The sequence below is a fragment of the Solanum stenotomum genome, chromosome 8, assembly GCF_019186545.1.
Source record: "Solanum stenotomum isolate F172 chromosome 8, ASM1918654v1, whole genome shotgun sequence".
NCBI classification, from domain to species: domain Eukaryota; kingdom Viridiplantae; phylum Streptophyta; class Magnoliopsida; order Solanales; family Solanaceae; genus Solanum; species Solanum stenotomum.
In genome coordinates, this window is record NC_064289.1 from 20,215,122 (window position 1) to 20,236,840 (window position 21,719).

General features: G+C 35.0%; 1 protein-coding gene across 1 annotated transcript; it reads left to right on the forward strand.

Annotated features, from left to right (window-relative positions):
* The first annotated feature begins 4,984 nt into the window (after positions 1-4,984).
* On the forward strand, positions 4,985-21,043 carry LOC125872408 (uncharacterized). The gene is made up of 8 exons (XM_049553138.1): positions 4,985-5,253; positions 5,402-5,497; positions 5,715-5,798; positions 7,616-7,776; positions 13,785-13,902; positions 17,328-17,463; positions 19,296-19,474; positions 20,464-21,043. The coding sequence occupies exons 1-8, from the start codon at positions 5,065-5,067 to the stop codon at positions 20,701-20,703; spliced, it is 1,203 nt and encodes a 400-aa protein (XP_049409095.1). The 5' UTR covers positions 4,985-5,064; the 3' UTR covers positions 20,704-21,043.
* Positions 21,044-21,719: the final 676 nt, after the last annotated feature.

Sequence of the window (21,719 nt, forward strand, 5' to 3'; positions counted from 1 at the left end):
AAGAATGATGCAGATAATAAGAACAAACCATGATTTTCTGGAGTAGCAGATGAGTATGATGTCGATTCCTCACTCGTGCTTTTATTAACATTAAAAATCGTATCAAGTTATTCATCATGCACATATTCCACTGTTGAAATGATAGTTTTAAGAAAGTCTATCAGAATCATATAGGTACCGAGAAAACCATGAATTGCCATTATACATTAGAAAAAGATCCAGATATAATTTCTTGAAAAGTTATTCCACAATATGAACTACCTTCCAAGAAACATCCACCTATACGATTGTTAGGCTCTTTATCAAGATATCGCCTTTTGTTTGTTGAAGCAATTTTGGCAAGCTACCCAACCTAAGCGATCTTTCTTCACTGCAACCTTCTGCATTGAAACTACAGAGAGCACTGTTACCATTGAAATCACTAGCAACTGCTTCAATGCCTACATGGTTCATCATCGGTCTCCTTCAAGTTTATATCGATTCCTAGCACACCTTAAATGAATATTGACAAATAAAATTCAAATAAAATGTGAAATCGAAATTAATTCACAAATACAAAGGAGTGATCTTCCATTTTCTTTTTTCTTTTTTGGCAAAATCAACCAGTAAGATATCACTTATTTGATACACCAAGAAACCTGCTTAATTAGACACAAATTAGGTATGTAGACCAACAGAACCTCAAGTTTTTCACAATGGGGTGTGTTATTTAGGCTACAGACAATCATGATTTACGAATTAATCTCACTACTAATAAAGGTGGCACTAATGACCGTTAACCCATAAACAAATAGAGATGGCACTAATGGATAAATGGATAACAACTGCAATGAATATGCTGAAAATTGAACTTCTTATTCTTCACATGCTTGATAAGTAGCAAATAAATTTATGGAAGAAGTACAAATGAACCAGACTTATCTAGCAACATAAAATGCTGAGTTTTCCAACATTAACCACTTGTTTGCACATCTAATGGCAAGTGTTTTGCCTGAACCACCTTCATTAGTTACAATTTTTATGATTGGAACTCTCAGCTCAAACATTGCCCTTAAATTGGGGGCTATTAGTTCACCCTACGTGAAAATATTGGAGGTGATTATAGATTCTACATGACCAATGTAATCTAATAACGCAATATTTAAAAGTCAAGGTAAAGACTCACACCTGACCTATCTCTTCAGATCTTAAATCAGCAAAAATCACTGGAGTGTCAACAAATGTAACAATAGGAAAGACACAATGATCAACATATTTTATCATTCTCAAAGCCTTTCTTTAGCTGCAAGGCTAAGATTTAATAGTTATCAATTCATCTTTTTACAAAACTAACCTTGAGGTATCAAATTAAACAATATTCCTTTCAAACAATTAACGCTACGTAGACTCTCCAAAAATTTGATAATCTGATAAAAATTTAATTGGGAACATGTTGAGAGGTTATGAGCAACAACTTCAGCCTAACTTGTTGCTTAATTAATAAAAAAATCAGTTCAATTTAGCTTGTTATTAACCACAAAATAAATTACTTGAAATGTTTAATGATAGGAATTCATAATAATGCTATGAATGAGAATTTGTGAGGCATACCTATAAGGGGTTGTCATTGCAAAGTTGATGATCAATTAGGAGATAACTTCTACCTTCAATGCTCCCAATATCACTCATCATGGTTGTATCATCATAGCCAGCACGATCTCCATGGTGTTGTACCCACTTCATGCATAATATAGGATTAAGATTCCTCGAGTTGCATTGTAAAAAAAAAACTGCTAATAACTCTAATGAATAGAAAAAAATAAATCAACAGGCATTTCTTCTTTGTCATATTTAGTATATGATCTTAAACAATTAGTCTATTACGATGTCAAACAATCTAGAGCCATTGAATAGGTGTCAAATGAGTGTACAAATCCTTCGGGCTCTAACAATATGCCATATGTATCAAATGGAAGAGAGAAGTGTTGGCCAAATAATCATTATTTACATAGGTATCACCATAATAAGCTAATTTCCTTTACATAATGAACAATACTATATGTAAGCAGACAGATTATCATAAGTTGGTAATACACAAGGAAAACAAATTTTAAATTTACCTCTTTAGAACTAGAATAGCTCAAAAATAATATAAAGTATGATAAACAAACATACATATATAACTAGCTACTTATTGTAAGAGTCAGGTCAATTTTGATATTCAAAATATAAATTTATACTTAAATATTAGTTATTTCAATACTTTTCATCTCAAACAAGATGTTAAAAATTGAATCATTAAAACAAGATATGAAATTAACACGAGCAGATGAAATAAAATAACAGAGGATTAGCAAAGGGATCAATGCATGTAATGTTAACATGAGAGGTGATACCATTCACTAATGAGGGAATAATATAATATCAAGTTATGGTACAATTCAAAATATTCAAGGGATTAAAAGGAGTGCACGAAATCCAAATTTTATTTAAAAGTGTAAGCGAAGTATGATTTTTTCTAGCTTAGACATTTTTCCAAACACCTGGTGTACGTCAGAAATCTTTCAACAGAAAAACGACATATGCATACTCCATTAAATCTTGCTACAAGTGAAAAATAAAATTAGAAGAATGATCATACCAATTAAGTGTCTAGCAATTTACATGTTGGAACAAGTGGTTGTGCCCTTTGACCTTAGTCTCTTGGTGTGGACTGATAGGTCAATGAAGTAATTGGCTGCTAACTTGGATACGTTGTGATGTTGTGCTCGTCTTAGTGCGGAACATACACATAGAGCAGGTTCAATTTCAGTATATTGCTGGTTGAACATCCTCAGAAGAAATAGAAATGTATGTAAACTACTATATTAAAAAGAAGAATTAACAAAATGAAGTAGAGATTAATCCAAAAAATGTATCTTATGCTCTTTAATATTCCAACTTTGCCTATTTTTGTGGCATTGTTTTCATCAGAATGTCATTATTGCAAAAAAAAAAAAAAAATCACCACTTTAGTTAGCAACTATTTATCCAAACTCACAACGCAACTACTTTCAAACGAATTGTAAACTCCATCATTCACCCTTTCTTTGAGCTCTAGATCCATTAATCAAATTCCCCAAATAACAACAAATTAGGAAAAGGATGCAGTATAATTTAATTTTTCATGAAAAATAAAAATAAAAAATTGGGCAAAAAAAATAAAAATTGAACAAACCTAACATGTAACCCGTTGTGAAGACGAAGAGAATCAAATAGTTCTTCAGAGTGAATAGCAAGAGACCATTTTTGAAAGTGTCGAATTAGATTGAGAGAAAAATAGAGATAAAGAGTCTTATGAATGTTTCTGGGCATATCTTGTTGTCTAGGCTACGGAAGAGATTTTTTTTCTAGCTTGGTAATTGAAATATCATCAAGCGAAATGAAATTAATATAAGTTCTTGATCGTTATTGGCTTTTTGTTGATGTTTGAATCCATGATTGGAGTTGGGTTTGGAGAGATTGGTGAGGAAGAAGAGAAAAAGTGAGACGAAGAGAACATTCTAAAATGGGAAAGAAACAAGAGTTCGTCATTTGCTCTAATTCATTTTACCCTTGAATAATGAGTATATTTACAGGTTTGCCCTTAGTTGTCCTAGGCTTCATGTTTATGTATAATAGAAATATAGATTTTTATTTGTGATAAGTGTATAAATATTATTGCCAAAAAACATGGCTATGCGAGAGCAATACATTATATATATTGGTGTGTATATTTTTAAATTGGCCAAACACATATGGAGACCCTTAAACTTGTCCTTAAATTTCATTTTGACACTCCAAGTCAACCTTGTTCCATTTTAATCCTTCCACTCTAATTTTTATGTTCCATTTTGAAACTTCTAAGTGATGTGGCAGAGTGTGTGCATCACACTTTCTCTAAGAGAGTGAAAGACAAAAAAAAGTATTTTAAAAAAAAATAATAAAAGATTACCCTTCAATTCTATTTCTTTTATGTACCATTTAACACAAAATATAAATTTTATGATTTCTTTATTTCTATATATGTTACTCAATTGTAATTTTGCATTTTAAAAATCGGCGTTCATCCGTTAGTTATTGTAAAAAATTAAAATTGACGGATGATCAATGATTTTTTTTTTTAAAAAAAAGTAAAAATTTATTTTTAAGAGTTTCCCTATATTTTTGCGTGAAAAATAACCGACGAAAGTGCGTGATATTCTTTCTTAAGAAAATCAATGACAACCCAACAAAGTCTATCGAGTTTTAACATTTTTTTGTAGTGTTATTAATTAGCAATGAACATGAGTTTTTTTTTACTCGTATTTAGTTGAATGAAAAATTAGAAAGCTGATATTTGAATTAGTTCAAATAAACTAGATATGAAAAAAAGAATATGTGGTGTTATTTAATTTAATTAATTGTTTAAAAGAAAACCAATACACTTTTTGTCGTTCACACAATAATGTACAGAACTCTAAAAAAATATTTTTTTTAAGAAAATGATGTTCATCCATTATTATTATTATTTTTTAAAAAAAAAGATATGACGTTGATTTTTAAAATGAAAAAGTGGAAATAAAGAACATAAATAAAAATAAAGAAATCATAAATTTAGTATTTTGTGTTTAAATGATACTATATAAAATAAAGTTAAAAGATTAAAATGGAACAAGGCTAAGTTAGCACGACAAAATGAAAAATGGGGGCAAGTTAGAGGAGTTGTGTATGTGTTTTTGATTGGTTTTATGTCATATCATGGCATGTGAAGTACACACATCTCACTTTGTTGATTTTTTGGAAAGAAATGCTAAAATGGAACATAAAGATTGGAGTTGAAGGGTTAAAATGGAACAAGATTGAGTTGGAGTATCAAAATGAAATTTAGAAATAAATTTAAGGGTCTGCATATGTGTTTGGCCTTTTAAATTTTTTATTATTATAATTTATGTAGTATTTATTTTGAGTAATTTACTAAAATGACCTTGGAAATGAATGGTGTCATCTCCATTTTGTTGTCATCACCTCTTTCACAAAATCGAAAATCCCACATTTTTTTTTGAGGCAGAGTTTGTAGAAGAACCCATGGCTTCCTGCAGCACTTTCACCCCCGGCATTCCGTCTTGCCGCAATTTCCTGAGAACATTCCGTCCATCGTCGCCGTCATGGAGGAAGAGCAGAGTTGTTACTGCAAAACTTGCTCAGAAGAACGCAATGCAGTACAGAAAACTCGGAGACTCTGATCTTAATATCAGCGAAATTACTATCGGAACCGTAAGTTCGTTCGCTAAATTCAGTAGCTTTTGCTCAAATATATACAATTATTAAATTTTAAACCCAGTTAGTAGTCATTCGTTCTGTTCATTTGGGTATTTATGAAGTAATTGAAGATTTTGTAATGTGAACTCCTCCATAAATGCAGATGACATTTGGAGAACAGAATACAGAAAAGGAGGCTCATGAAATACTTAGTTATGCATTTGATCAAGGAATTAATATTATTGATACCGCTGAGGCTGTAAGCTACTCCACACTAACTTGGGAAGAAATTGCCTTCATTTATTTTACTGTTACTGTTCTTGACTTTACTATCTTCATAAGAGAAGCTGAGTTAACTGAATTGTTGGGATGTAATTACAAGTTTAGTTTATTGCCTAAAAATTGCTTATTCATTTTACTATCTTGATACTACAAGCATTTTTGTATTTATTTCTTCTTTGCTATTGTATTCCAAGTATCCTGTCCCAATGAGAAAGGAGACTCAAGGAACGACGGATCTCTATATCAGTAGCTGGATGAAGTCCCAACCCCGTGATAAGGTAATTCTACCTTACTGGATTTATATGAAAGGTTGTGCATGTATTATCAATTTCTTGCTTTATTTTTGTATGGAACCTAATAGGGACTATTCCTACTACTTGCTAACTACAAAGGCATTATAAGATTGCCATCAAATCAGCTCTTTCGTATTTTTCCTTGAATTCTTATCCTTCTATTGTTTCAAATCTATTGCATTGAACTGTAACTACTGTTGATCTTTTTAAATGAATTCCTCGAGAAAATGATATACCTACTAAAGAATAGTTGGATATACTGTGTAGATGGTTACTTCTTGTGATTATTTGAAGTTGTAAAACAGTGAGACAAGAGAAGGCTGAGCTGCTAAAACAACTAAAGCTAGGTAACACGTTTTGCGTAATCTTCTTCAAAGAAATATGTCCATTTTGTTCTATAATTGTATTTAAACTTCCTAGAGTACTCTTACCATCTGAAAGAACTGTTGATGTACTTCCTTGATCTAGCCAACATTGCATGCATCTTATTGGATTTCATGTTCTCCTTTGTTCTATAGGATTTGATGGCTTTCTGCTGAGTGCTGAGTGTCTAAGTTGCTCAGTTTGGGGTGCGGGTATCCCATACGGGTGCAACTCTAAAGGTCGGATTCTTCATCACATAAATTTTAGGGTCAAGGGGTATGGATCCAAGTGCAGATACGGGTGATGGGATACTGCCAATAAATGTGCATTACGACTGATAAAGTATATATCTCGATTGATTAAAGTTATTGAACTAAAACTAAAATTTAATTCTTTATAAACATCTAATATATCCCATATTAAAGAAAAACATATCATTCTTTATATATATATGACAGAAACCCAAAAGTCAAACCAAATACCCAATCAATCTATATTTCTCGATCATAGATGTGGTCAAATAACCCAAGGTAGGTAGACCAAATCCAGTGTAGATCCCACACCCATGCCGTGTCGACACGAGTGTGGCAAGGATTTTGAAGAGTTTGAGCAACGTAGGTGAGTCAGGGTTCACTGAGTCATCATCTCCAACTCCCAACTTTAGAACACATGCAGGGTTAGAGAATTTTAAAAGGCCAGTAGAACAGAATTGCTTTGAGTAGATTTTAGAGAAACCCTTGATCATGTTTATATGGACTAATTTGAGCTTTTGCTGGAAAAAGCAGTCATTTCTGTAGGCATAGGTATACAACTTTTTTTTTAAGAATGGTAAGATTTAATAGCCATAGGTATATAACTATTGAGAATATAAAGCTTGTGTAGTTCTGTTTTTGTTGATTGCCGCTAATTTATGCGCATGATTTCTCCAACTATAATTTTTTTTTGTTCTTTTATGAGGAAGAACAAGAATTATGTTACTAGACAAATTATTATGCAAGCAGGAAAGAAGAACAAATTAGAGACCAGCTTTATTAGTTAATAGAGCCTAATCTCAAGCATGAGTGAGTTAAACTTAGAACAGCTTAGGTTGTTGAGAACTTGAGGTTACAAATACTTTGTAGTGTTCATGTTGGATCTTACCTTTCAAATGTCCTCCCAGTAGTCCACAAATGGCATGAAGGAGTAATTTTGCAGTCAATTTATATTTTTTTCCAACTCTCTTGGTCCATAATAATTAAGATTATTAGCATGGCCATGATGCCAAATGTTACAATTCGTTGTAAGTTAACTACCAAAACCATTCTTTAAGTAGGTAAACCTCTCTTTTCCTGCATTGCCATTATAGCCATAATGTTTGGTGTCATTTTAATCAAGATTACTTTTTTACTCCTGTAGATGTGCACTGATATCTACTAATGTGATGTTGTTTTGTCCTTCAGGTGATTCTGGCTACAAAAGTTTGTGGTTATTCAGAAAGATCAAGTTACATACGTGAAAATGCGAAGGTTTTGCGAGTAGATGCTGCTAATATTCGAGAAAGTGTAGAAAAAAGTTTGAAACGTCTCAATACTGATTACATTGATTTACTCCAAATACATTGGTGAGTATTTTTTGATGATATCATTGAAGAATTCTAAAAGTGCAATTTGATAAGTAATATACAGCATATTATTCAACTTCCCCAGTTTCTAGATGACACCATTTTCACTAAGTGGGGCTGTTCCACATAATCGGGGTAGTTAAAAAACTATAACTTGAACTTTTAGTGAGCATATGATATTTCTCATTCTTCCCGGATTCTAGATGACTAGATATTACCTATGCTTTGAGCTTAGGTATCATAGCAACGAATTAACTTTTGTTCTGGTTCTTCAATTATTTTTCTTTTTTTGTTTTAGTTTTCCCATTTGGGATTGACAGCTAAGATGCTAGAGAGATTCTCTGTTTAGGAAGCTGTTGATGTGAGCCTCTACTGTAACTGCAGCATATGTTGGAGTAAAAGAGGTGATTGAAATGTGTAGGTGCAAAGCAACAACAGAGCAAGAGCTAGAGCTGTAGGGCAGTAATCAGAGAATATGAGAGCAGGCAAAATGAACTGCTATTGTTTTATACATGCAGAAGGATCCTAGGAGAAAATGAAGTACTTATAATGGAAGTTCACTTGAGGAGCATTTGAGTGGATTGTTTTGGAATTTAGGGCAACATTGACATAGAAAATCTATGGCTAAGTGAATGTAAGACGACAAGATGAGCTAGTTGCATTAGAGAATCTAGGGATAAGTGAATGTAAGAGGGTAAGATGACGTAGTTCGAATAATAAGAAAAATGGAGAAACTACTTCTTTGGCTAAGTGATAGTCTTAGGTGGCTTGCTAGTTATCACTGTCATGGCCTGGTAGTTTGCTTTGTCTGGATCTTACAATGTTTTGTTTCTTGCTCTTCGAAGACACTTATTTACCTCCAACTGGAACAGAACTTAATATGTGATAAGTAGAGCATTTGTTAGAAGGTGACCTATTTACTAGTAATCTGCATACTCAACAATCTGTTCATGTCCTCATTCCTTTTGTAATTTTCCTTGCAGCCAATTTTATCTACCAAAGGTTGTAGACCAATACATCACAGTGAGTATCAAACGGAGAGCCAAACATCGACTAGTAACACTCACTGAAAAGGCAATATCATATTCATGTTGAGTTATTATGAGATAGTTCAACTTACCTGGCTATTAGTGCCAACCTTTGTGCTAAAGATAATTTTACATTGCTACCTCTCTCAAAAGAAAAGAAACGTTCAACTTACCTAGCAACATCCTATGTCTCCTGGGATCACCGTACAAGCTTATAGGGCTGTCACAAGTGTACTATCTTCCGTACGTGTCTTCCTTTTTAAGTGTGGATAAGTATACTTCCACATTGAGATGACAATGGCTGATGTAAACTAGATGAACTCATCATCCTAGAAAAATATTGCAATCTACCTAGATCCTTGGTCTGAAAGGGCTTAACGAGATGAAGTTTACTTTGCTAATCCCCTATTGATCACTTTCTGAGATAACTGTCATTAGTATAAACTACCAAGTATCTTTTTCACTATAAGTCATTTCAAACTTCTTAATAGCCATTGAACTTGTCAGACTATACTCGAGTAGATTGTTTCAAACCATACCAGCACCCTGCATGCAAGACCACTAGACTCCTGAGAGCTAAGTAACCTAGTTGTTTCCCCATATATACTTCATCCTTGTTGCGTCTTGTATGTTATCATCTGGACCAACCTTGACTGTGTAAACCCAACAAGTAATAGTAGATTTACTTGGAGGTAGGAGAGAAGTTTCCAAGGGCCACTAAGAGTGTACAGTGTATAACTCAATCACAACTTGTTGGCATGCTAAATGAGAGAGAGTTTCACTTGTATTCTTGAGGTAGAAACAAAAGAAAAGGATGATAGCAAGTTGGTGGTAACTTAAAAATATAAAATTGAGGTAATTTTGAGTATAGCAAAGACCTCTCCAAGCAGCCCCCGGAAGACTGTATGTAGCATTGACAAGTCTGTAACAGAGGAAGAGCATCTGGTATTTGACACAAAAGGTACCAAGTTGATTTTGTATTAATACAAAGATCCAAAAAATGGAAATCAACTCAGATTAAGAAGATCAACTACACATTGAATAATCATCTTTGACAGCCTAATAATAGGAACTCAAAGTAGAACTAGTTCGATCAGAATTCCTAAAATCTGAGTGGACTAAAGAGAAGGGAGGATTTACCCCATTATCAAGATGACATCCTAAGAAAAAAGGGTATCGCACCCAAGAGTGTGGACTGTGGCCTAGTGGTGGTCTCAGGTTCAAATCAGTGAAGACAAAGAAACACTAGATGATTCTTTCCATTTGTCCTAGCCTTGGTGGACAGAGTTAGCTGGTGCCTATTGCCCATGGGAGATGACAGGTATCTCGTCGAATTAGTTGAGGTGCGCGAAAGCTGGCCTGGACACCACGGTTATAAAAAAAAAAAAGAAAAAAAAAGAGAGGCTATCCATACAAAATTGACACGACTTATATTCTGAGATACAGAAGTGAGAACATGTAGACATTATTTTCTGAAGTTTAGAAAAACTAAGATGTCAATAGAACATGTTGTAGGTATCTCTGAAGACCGAGGTAGTAAAATCTATATGAGATAATTGAAGGACTATCAAATATTAGGGAAAGGGCTGCACGACCTGATAGAATAGTGATGAAGAATGAACCAGGAGCTATAATTGAGCTTCTTACAAATTGGGAACAGTCCTCCAAATACCGCATTGTCCTAAAGTCTAATCACTCCACCAGAAAAGAACCACAAACACCCTGGAACAGCCTGGAGGATTGCAGGTTTTATGTGAGACCCGAAGTGTCCGAAAAAGAGACTGAAAGTTGCTGGAGGAAAAGAAAATCTAAAAGTTGCTTGATAAGTTGAAGGATCAAATTTCCGATCACCTATAAAATCTTAAACTGGACTGTGAATGGCACATGCCCAATCGAGCCTCGAGCAAGCGAGAAATCCCCAAATATTGTTGAAAATAAAGAACCTTTCCAGAAAATTGATTAAATCATCGAAACCCAAGCATCTGGTCTTCTTAGACTACTGGATTGGATGAATCACTTCGAATGGTCCAGTTGACTTCCAAAGTACCTAGATCTAGTCCTAAGCTCGCCAAGAAAGGCCTCATGCACTAGCACATTAGACAAAATTTGTTGGCAAATTCTGGCTTCTGATGGTGCATCGGGCTTCAGATTAAAAAGTGGCTTCCAGGGTTGTGTTCACACGAGGATTTCAGCCTTGTCCTGGTGTTGGTTTATGCACAATACGCACAGACCAACCTCATATCCAGCAGATTCTATGATTGTTGAAATTGTGCATAGAGAATGTTTTTTCTCCCGAATGTCACCTGTGAATACACAGTGAGGTAGTAGGACTAATTTCTCGCTTAAAGTCCATCAACATGTTAGAAACAAACATCACAATGAAACGAGATCGGGAGAATGCGTGAAAACTAATGGCTTACCCCTCAACCATTCTATAGGCTACTGTGAGAAATATAGGAAAATAATATTATTGAATTGTTGTTGTGTCTACATTATTACATTGAGACCCTATTTATAGACCCTAGAATACAATCCTTTACCAAGTAGGATACTATTTAGTATTCCTATTTCTATTTCTATTCCTATTCTTTTTCTAATAGGATTGTATAAACCTATTCCTATTCTTATAGGATTGTATAAACCTATTCCTATTCTAATAGGATTGTATAAACCTATTCATATCCTAACACTCCCCCTCAAGCTAGTGCATACAATTCATGTACCTAGCTTGTTACAAATGTAATTAACACGTGGACTGATGAGGGGCTTGGTGAGATATCTGCAAGTTGATCACTCGACTTCACAAAATTGACAATCAATCTCAATGTGCTTGGTCTTCTCATGAAATACTGAATTTGATGCATAATGCCGATAAAATTACAGTGTTGGAACTTCCCAAACCAAGCTTGCAAAGACTGTTTCAGACCATAGAGTGACTTACGTAATCAACATACAAGGCTACTAAACTCTCTCTGAGCAACAAAATTAGGTGGTTGCTCCATATATACTTCTTCACAATGCAACGGTCGTGCAAGTGCTCAAAATCTAGTATAAAGTATATGGATCATGTTGGAATCAATAGACGAGTCGATATTAAACAAGTCACCAAAAAACTGGCCGAAACATGCTCATATGTCGGAGTATTAGATTTGATGGCTAAAAGTGGTCACAATCTAAGAAATAAAATTATATGGGTAGGGTCGGAATGATGTCATGACCCAACTAGAAAATAGAAATTATATAGGATAGTTCGAATTGATGGAACGACCCCATTGAAAAAGAGAAATAATATGGGTAGGGTCGGAATGATGGCACGACTCAGCTGAAAAAGTAAAATTAATATGGGTAGGGTCGAAATGATGGCACGACCCTACTGGAAAAGAAAAATTATACGGGTAGGGTTGGAATGATGGCACAACCCTATGCAAATCAGATTTAAGGAGTCACCGAAAAGACGAATGAAACTATGCAAATCAAATCTGAGGAGTCACTGAAAAGACACATGATGCTATGCTACTCAGATATGAGAAATAGTTCGGAAAAATCCACAGTACTACATAAATTAAATATGAAAAGTAGTCCGGAGAGATATACGGTGCTACGCAAATCAGATATGCAAAAAAAGGTAGTCACCGGAAGGATGGCACGGTGCTACACAAATTATATATGAAAAAGTAGTCACTGGAATGATGGCACAGTGCTACACAAACTAGATATGAAAAAGTAGTCACCAGAATGATGGCACGGTGCTACACAAATTAAATATGAAAAAGCAGTCACCGGAATGATGGCACGGTGCTACACAAATTAGATATAAGAAAGTAGTCACTAGAATGATGCATGGTGACCCAACTTTTGCTAACATAATCATTGGCCAGACGGGCAGCATATATGGGTGCCACCCGCGGGCAGCGGAAGCTCTTTGATTTTCTATCAAGATCGTAGAGGCTCTGATACCATGTGAGAATATAGGAAAAGAATATTATTGAATTGTTGTTGTATCTACATTATTACATTGAGACTCTATTTATAGACCCTAGAATACAATCCTTTACCAAGTAGGATACTATTTAGTATTCCTATTTCTATTTCTATTCCTCTTCTAATAGGATTGTATAAACCTATTCCTATTCTTATAGGATTGTATAAACCTATTCCTATTCTAATAGGATTGTATAAACCTATTCATATTCTACAATGTACATAACTATATTTACCTGATGTGTGATATATCACATCAAATTTTTATGCTACACTTAATTATCTGACAGAGAGCTACCTCAGCTCATTACAGTGCTATTTTCGACTAATTGTGATGTGTGCTAAAGTGATGGACATAATTGACTAGTTTAAAATCATTATTTTCTGGATGTATTTCTTGTTAAGACAATAAAAAGGTCCTCGGTTGAGAGGTTTTACGAGCTAACATGCATATTTAAAGGCGGATGACAAATTTTGTTTCATCATTTTTTTTATCTATGATACATCTTAACATTATTGATTAAAATGACTGATTAACCTAGAAGGTCCTCTGATGTATCACAGAAGACAAGTGTAGGTTCCTAGCAAAAATAAATTGTTATAGAAAGCATGCTTGAATTCAGGCTGGTGCTGACTTATAACGTATTCATACTGTGTATTGAAGCCACCGGCATAAATTACTTGTTTAAGTTGATCAATTTTTACATGTCTTTCTTGACAAACTGATAAATCATTCTTGGTTGATAGATCTTACCAGCTAACCTGCATGTTTCAAGACACTTGACAAAAAAAATTGGGTTGTTCTTATCTTGCTTGTGTCTGAAAGAATTGTAATATTGTACGTTGTGTCTGAATTTGTTTTATCTCTCTCTTGTTTGCTCATTGTGTATATCATATATGTCAATACGGAGACACATAGAGATACGTACACACAAACACATGTGAAATATGTAAAGAGGTGGTTATCTCATTTCTGTAATCTGATGTAAACCTTCTCAGGCCAGACAGATATGTTCCATTGTTCGGCGAGTTCTTTTATGAAACTTCAAAATGGAGGCCAAGTGTGCCTTTTGTTGAGCAGCTTAGAGCCTTTCAGGAACTCATCGATGAAGGAAAGGTATGTTTTGCTTTTTGCGCAGGCAGTAACAATTGCACTAATATTACTGCAGATCTGTCAGTGAAATGAATTAAGTAAGATGCTTTATAGTTATAATTTTACAAATTAAAGTCTTAGGATATCTTTCATTTTTCCTGGATTTGTGGTTTTAACTGTAAAGGAAGATTTATAATGCATCTATAGCAGCGGATTGACTAATAATAGAAGATTTCAAATAACACCTATATAAAAGGAGCTCTAAATTGAAAATGGTCACAAAAATTATTAGGTTTGTTAACAAGCAGAATTGCAACTCGTGTTTACTTGTACATGTGAAGTACAATTTTTATGTGTAAATAGAGGGCTTCAAATCATTTGCATTGAAGTGGAACATTAAAGCTTAGTTATCGTGTTGTTTGTTGGTTCTTTTATAACCAAAAAATATTGTAGTGCATTTTCACATTTAGTTGTTAAATATCCTTGCGAGATGATAATATAAAATATATTTCCAAGTGATAAACTTAAGGTATATGCTTGTAGGGGTGTGCATACTTTGGTAAATACCAAATCATCGTACCGAAACCAAAAATTTTGGCGCTTCGGTTTCGGTATTATGGTATTTGTGGTTATGCATTTCTGGAAATGTGGTATTCGGTTTTTATAGAAAAAATATTGAAATACCGAATAACATACCAAAATACTTAATTACATATACAATCCATGTATATTATTATATAGATTATAATTTAATTAATCTAAATATAAACTAATAAAAGGTCTAAAATCCTTCGGACTAAAAAGCTTCTTCCGTTTTACTACTAAAGATGAACTAAATAATTAATTACAAATAATAACAATACAAATTACTCGACATTTGTTCGTTACCAGCCAACACTAGACAATTTTTCTTCATTTCGAGCATGAGAAATAACAAAGTCCCTAGGGAGATTCTATGAGGATGCTTGGAGGCTAAAAGTGTATTTGTAGTATACACTAGGGTGATTAAGGATATGTATGATGGTGCTAAGAGCTGGGGTCAGGACTATGGAGGTAACACAGAACACTTCCTAGTCATAATGGGGTTCCATCAAGGATCTATTGTTAGCCCATTTTTATTTGCTTTGGCGATGGATATTCTGAGGCGACACATTCAAGAGGAGGTGACATGGTGCATGTTGTGGATGATATAGTAGTTATTGATGAGACGCCAAGAGGCATTAACGCGATGCTGGAAGTTTGCAGACAGACCCTGGAGTCAAAAGGTTTCAAGTTGAGTTGGACAAAAACTGAATACTTTGAGTGTAAGTTCAGTGATGTGTCCCATGAAGCGGATGCGGAGGTGACTCTTGACACTCAGATCATCCCCAAGAGAGCAAGTGTCAAGTACCTAAGGTCAGTTATCCAAGGTAATGGGGAGATTGAAGAGCATGTCACGCATTGTATTGGGCTGAGATGGATGCTCGCATCCCGTGTTCTATGTGATAAGAGTGTGCCGCCAATAATTAAAGGTAAGTTCTACAAAGTGGTAGTGAAACCGACTATGCTATATGGGGTAGTGTGTTGGTCTTGGTTGTCCAAAAGATGAGAGTAGCAAAGATGATGATGTTGAGATAGATGTGTGGGCATACTAGGAGGAATAAGATTAGGAATGAAGTTATTCGTGCCAAGGCGGGAGCAGTGTTTTGGAGAGCGAGAAGCGGAAAAAAGCGGCTAGGGCTTGCTTCACCGAAGCGTGAAGCGTGAAGCGTGAAGCGTGAGCCGTGAAGCGAAGCGCACACTTTTTTCTACTAAAGCGTTATTTAGTACAAAAACAAAAATATTAAATATGCATGTATAAATAACCAAGAACACAATAGAAATAACATATTAAGCAAATCTTACAATTTCTTAATTAAAAAGTAAATAAAAAATAGTCAATAATCCTCATAATAATAACATATTAGGCAAATGCAAACAGCAAAACCAAATCAGTAAAAAAAATAGAGCATAACCGGGGGAAGAAAACCCTAGAAGCAGTCGCTGAAAGCCTGAAAGAGAGTCCAGAGAAGAAGTAAAAGAGAAGAGAGGAAGAACTTATTGTTTGAGTTACAGCAACAGTCGTTGAGATGTTTGAGTCACAGTAGAAGAAGAAGAGGGAAATGTTTGAGTCGCATCAGACAAGTGTGTTACACAGAAGTTAAAAAAAAAAACTAACAACGCTTAAGCGCACTTTTTGTCGCCTTTGCTTTAAGTGCGCTTCTTGCTTTGCCTACTGAAGTGCTTGCTTTTTCAATAACACCTCAATTCAGAGCATAAAAGCGCAGTGCTTGCTCCCCGCCTCGCTTCACGCTTTAAGGGCGCTTTTTGTCGCTTTTCACAACACTGAGCGGGAGTGGCCCCATAGAGGATAAGGTACAAGATTTAAGGTTGAGATGGTTCGGACACGTGAAGAGTAGATGTGTGGATGCCACGGTAAGGAGGTGCGAGAAGGTTGGTCTTAAAAGGCTTGAGTAGGAGTGTATAGGTAGGCCTAAGAAGTATTGTGGTGAGGTGATTAGGTAGGACATGGCGCAACTATAGCTCACCGAGAATATGACCCTTGATAGAACGGTGTGGAGGTCGAGGATTAGGATAGAAGGTTAGAAGGAAGTTGAGTGCTTTGCTGTCCCATTCCTAAAGTATTAGAATTAGTCTTGTTATTTCATATTCTTAGATTTCTATTTCTATTTCTATTGGTTGATTCTTTAGCTTTGATTATTGTATTTTCATGTTGTTCTTCCTGCTTCTTGTTGTTGTCATTTTTTCCATCTGTTTTGTGCAAGGGTCTATCAGAAATCACCTGTCTTCCTTTTTAAGGTAGGGGTAAGGTCTGCGAACACACTACCTTCCCCAAACCCCGCTTGTGGGATTACACAGGGTATGTTGTTGTTTGAGCATGACAGAGTTTCCACCATTTCCCTTGTACGTAAGTTGAAGTGAATAAGTTGTGGTTACGATTTACCATACCGCACAAACCAAATATGGAACCATATTAAAAAAACTTGATATGGTAATGGTAGAGCATTTTTAAAAATTGAAATTACCAAATCTGAAGTTTTCAAAACGTACCGTGTTATATCATGATCGCTCCTATATGCTTGCAAGGAAACTGAACTGGTAAACGGAAAATGTTAGTGAATAAGCACATCAGGTCTCTTACGCATGGTTTAGTTTTAGTTACACATTTTGCAATGCTTACAGCCAATAAACAAACCTGATTTTTATGCATGGTTTCGTTTACACATTTTTCATGCTTGTTATGAATTAGCACACCTGATCTTTTATCATGGTTTGGTGTGCACATTTTGCAAAATAATTTGAGATTTCATTTTGCTTTGTAAATCTCAAAAGTTGATTAACTTTATGGGCAGTTAACTTTGGGATCTAGTTATCTGAAAGTAACAATTAAGCATTACTAATTTATTCAGGTGCGCTACATTGGTGTTTCCAATGAAACTTCATATGGAGTAATGGAGTTTGTCCATGCTGCAAAAGTTGAAGGATTGCCAAAGATTGTCAGCATTCAGAATAGTTACAGTATGCTGGTTAGGTGCCACTTCGAGGGTAAGTTGTCCTTTCTAATGTCCTACTAAAGTAGTTTAGCTGTAAACTCCTCTCAATGAGATATGTAGCTTAAACATGTATTTTGATTTTTGCAGCACTTTTGTCAGTTTTTCTGTTCATACTTTGGCGCTCTTACAGGTTGAGTAATAGGTTTTTTGTTTAAGAGTAAAAGGAGGTCTGACATCCATTAGATGAGAAGAACTCCAAGATGCTTAATGAAAATGCCGAGGAACTCGGTACTCCAACCATTGTCAATTAGTTGAAGTCGGATATCAATTTTTTCAACATGGTGTCAATTTGAGGTTTTGTTATCATTCAGCCTGTTAAGAGAAATTGACCCAGGGCCTAAATAGATCCCATAATCTAGCTCATGAGGTAAGGATTATCCAAAATCACATATAGAGACTATAATCCTTACCCTCAAAAATATGGGCTTCAGTATACCCTACCCTGCGCTCTTAGAACTAAATACTTAGTATGTATAATATGAACATTGTTGCCCAACATCTGGTAAACCAAGATCAGGGATAGGTAAATGGACCCTGTGTCTAAATCAACCGCAATATCTATCTCGTGAGGTGAGGATTGTCCAAATCATGATAAAAGACTATACCACAAAACCTTCAACTATTGTGGGACTCTAACACAACATGTCTGTGTGCTACGCATCCATTTGAGGTATCCACATAGATGCGTTATGGGGTCAAGTCATTTGTCTAGAGGCTTTGCTTTTAATCTTAAGTAGCATGATTGGAGGAGTGCAAAAAATGAGAATGAAGAACTCCTGTGATGATTAAGTAAAGAGTGCAAGGTGCTTAAGCAATAAGCCTAGGACACTCACTCTACTCTTTGCCAATATGTTTCTGATCAAGTGTTGAGGTCTTTAACAGCTCGCTTACAAATCGATATTTTAATATTTTTATATCTAGTTAGTTACATCATTGAATCCTATTTGCTTAGCTCTTAGACTACTATTAGAATCCAGTTTTCCCCAATTCCCTTTACAGCTGTCCCTAATACTACTCCTTTATGAGTGGTCATTTTCCCATTCACAAAAATACTGATATCATCCGTGCTACCTCTGCAGAATAATCTGCCTGTACCTCATAAAAGAATAGAAAACCACTTTCTAAAGGTTCTTTTGAATATTGGTGAACTGATTCTGATCTCCTTTCTAATCACATGTTATCTGTTCTCTAATCTGTCTTAAGCCACTTTTGCACATATGTAAATACCCAAATTGTATAATTGGATCAACATTGGTGACGTCATTCATCTAAGGAATGTGATTATCCACTGGATAAGTCCATTACATCCTTAAAGGCTGCTGTCAATGCTCATCATTGACGTAATCTGCCTAACAGCAGCGCTGCTAATCTTTAAGATACAGGAAACTTTGCTTGCCATGGTAGCTAATCATAGACGCAATCTGACTATCTCAATTTGTATGAGCTGTTTCTTGCGGATGATCACATTTGACACTATAAACTCCAAAGTCACATTGTTATCTGTTGACAAGAACTCTTTTTTTGTTTCACATTGGCATGTTATAAATTTTGGGCCTTTCTTGTACTTGGATAATGTTGTTAAGGGACCTTACGGTTTAAGTGATAAATAACCTACTAGTGGTAAAAACAACTGTAAAACAACCTAGTAAAATTAACCTATACTGATGAAACAACCTAGTAAACAATCAAATGCAGCAATACATGTTCCATTAGAGTGAGTCATTGCTGCTGTTTTTGATCAAAAGAAAAAAACTGTATTTACATCAAGCATCAACATTTTTAATTTTCCACTTAGCATAATGAGTTTTTGGTTGTTCTTTGTAGTTGATCTTGTTGAAGTATGCCACCCAAACAACTGTAACATTGGTTTACTTTCCTATTCTCCACTGGCTGGTGGAACCTTATCGGGGAAGTATTTGGACAATAATTCTGAAGCTGCTAAAAAAGGAAGACTTAACCTGTTCCCAGGCTACATGGAAAGATACAACAAATCCCTTGCCAAGGTACGTGTTTTTCAAGTTTTACAAGAAAGGAAAGTTAATTGATTCTTTGAGTAGCTTTATAAGTTGGCAAAAAAATTAAATTTTCTAGTGTAAGTTTGCCAAGGGTGAAATACATAGTTTTGGGATCGACTGGAGTCTGGTAGGCGTAACTTAGGGGACGCCATGCCACAATCAGTATCCTCCTCCCCCTACCCCAAACCAATAGAAAATCATTGAAAAATAGAAGTTGACAACCTTGAAATTTTTCAATAAATTTGAAAAGAAAAATCTTAAGATTTTGTCTTTTGGCCCCTGCATTTTTTTTTTGGCTGCAGTTGCACCTAGTTCGATAAATTAATCCTGTGCCTTTTTGACCATTGTGTTGTGTGCATTACTTTGTTATTGCTATATTTCCTAGACAGTGTCCAAAAGATAAGCTTTCGGTACAATTTGTCATGGATTAAATTCAGCTCGCTACTTAAAAACGAGAACTACATATCTGCACACAAAACCTGATTAAGGTTAGAACTACTTATTTGCATGAAAATTTGACAATTAGAAAAAGCAAAAAGCACATTTTGAGTGCAATTTAATAATAATATTTATACTTATATAGTGTGTAAGTGGTTCATTGCTTTTCAAAATATATATAGAGTATCGGTACTCATTCATTAGTTTGACGGTCATTATATATTAGCTTGAGGTTGTTATCCTATCTTAAAATTCAGAACCCACACCTCAATAAAATTCAGAACCCACACCTCAATAAAATTCAGAATCCACAAACCTCAAATCATGGCTCCACCTCTCAGGATCACACAGTAGAAGAAGGTTGAAGAATAAACAGAGAATTGTTGCTCGTCTTTAACGTTACAATGTGAAAATGCATTTCTACTTTTAGTAGTCGTGCGTGACTTTAGACATGTACAATGTGAGAAGCTTATACCATGCTGCAAGTTTTAATGATTGCTAGGATGTTTTTTTGGTGTGTTGTCATGTTTAATTTCCAGGAAGCAACTAAAAAGTATGAAGAAGTGGCCAAGAAGCATGGTCTAACTCTAGTTGAGTTAGCCCTAGGATTTGCCCGAGACCGTCCCTTTATGACAAGTTCAATTATAGGCGCAACTTCGGTGGATCAATTAAAAGAAGATATTGATGCTTTTTTGACAACTGAGAGACCTTTACCACCTCAAGTAATGGATGATATTGAAGACATTTTCAAGAGATACAGAGATCCTGCTTCAAGATAGCCTGCCAATTTCACTTGTCAAAAATTGTTGCAGAACTTGATTTGAATTTCTTGGGAGGGCTGGGATGTTAAGAAAACATCCGAATTTACCACAAGATGCCTTTTGTTTATGCCTATCTATTGTGTACTGGGAGAGCTTTTCATCTTTGTCACATCTGTTATTCTTTTAGTCATAGTCTATCGATATCAACATATTGATCATATTAGGTATTTTCTTTTATGGTTCATATCTTGAATTGGGCATGTCCTTGTGACATTCGTATGAATTGAGTTGTCAACATAACAACTCAATAGGATACCCGTCTTCGTTTGTTTCTTAAGAATCACAATATTTTATTCATCAAAAAAATGGATTTCTTGACTTCCTTGTAATTTCTTCTTTCAATATTCAGCTGAGTTGTTAATGTTAGTTACTATTACAATACCCAACTGCCAAAGTAATAATTTTCATGTTTGAGTTGTCAGCACCGACTTCACAATGCATACAGGTTGGTTCTCTGGAATCACTTGTTCAGTGTGGTAACTCTACCAGCAGACTTTGTCGCTCTATTGCAATTTTTAGTTTCCAGTAATAAAAGTGATTTTAATGACATGTTTATGAGTTTCTTAGATAGTAATTTTTATTTTTTTTTGTTATTATTTTTCAAACATTTTAACTTCAAACTTAAATTAATGAATTAATCTAACTCAGTTTAGCTCTAGAGATTAGTCAAATTGACACTCGTAAAGCTAAACCTTACAAGTAAAATGAACGGAGAGAGTACTATTTTGACCAACTCATATTTGGCCGGTTGGCATTTGACTTACTAAGGGAGGGGTAAAACATTTCCTGCCAAAGAACCTCCCACTCCCAAGGTTTAATTAAATCTCATGGTACCCAAGTAGGCCTTAAATAACAGACCGACTTCTCGCCCTAGGACTTGACTCGCTGAGAGGAGTGTCCACAACCTGTATCTATGAATGGAAAGTGTACTCATTAAATCATTTGGCACAAGGCTGAACAGCCTCGGAGCCACT

Bases quoted from the DNA above. Each gene is read 5' to 3' on its own strand.
- LOC125872408 (XM_049553138.1), top strand. From the start codon at position 5,065: ATGGCTTCCTGCAGCACTTTCACCCCCGGCATTCCGTCTTGCCGCAAT. The intron at 13,903-17,327 runs GTATGTTTTGCT...TAATTTATTCAG, and splicing joins AACTCATCGATGAAGGAAAG to GTGCGCTACATTGGTGTTTC. The intron at 17,464-19,295 runs GTAAGTTGTCCT...TGTTCTTTGTAG, and splicing joins GGTTAGGTGCCACTTCGAGG to TTGATCTTGTTGAAGTATGC.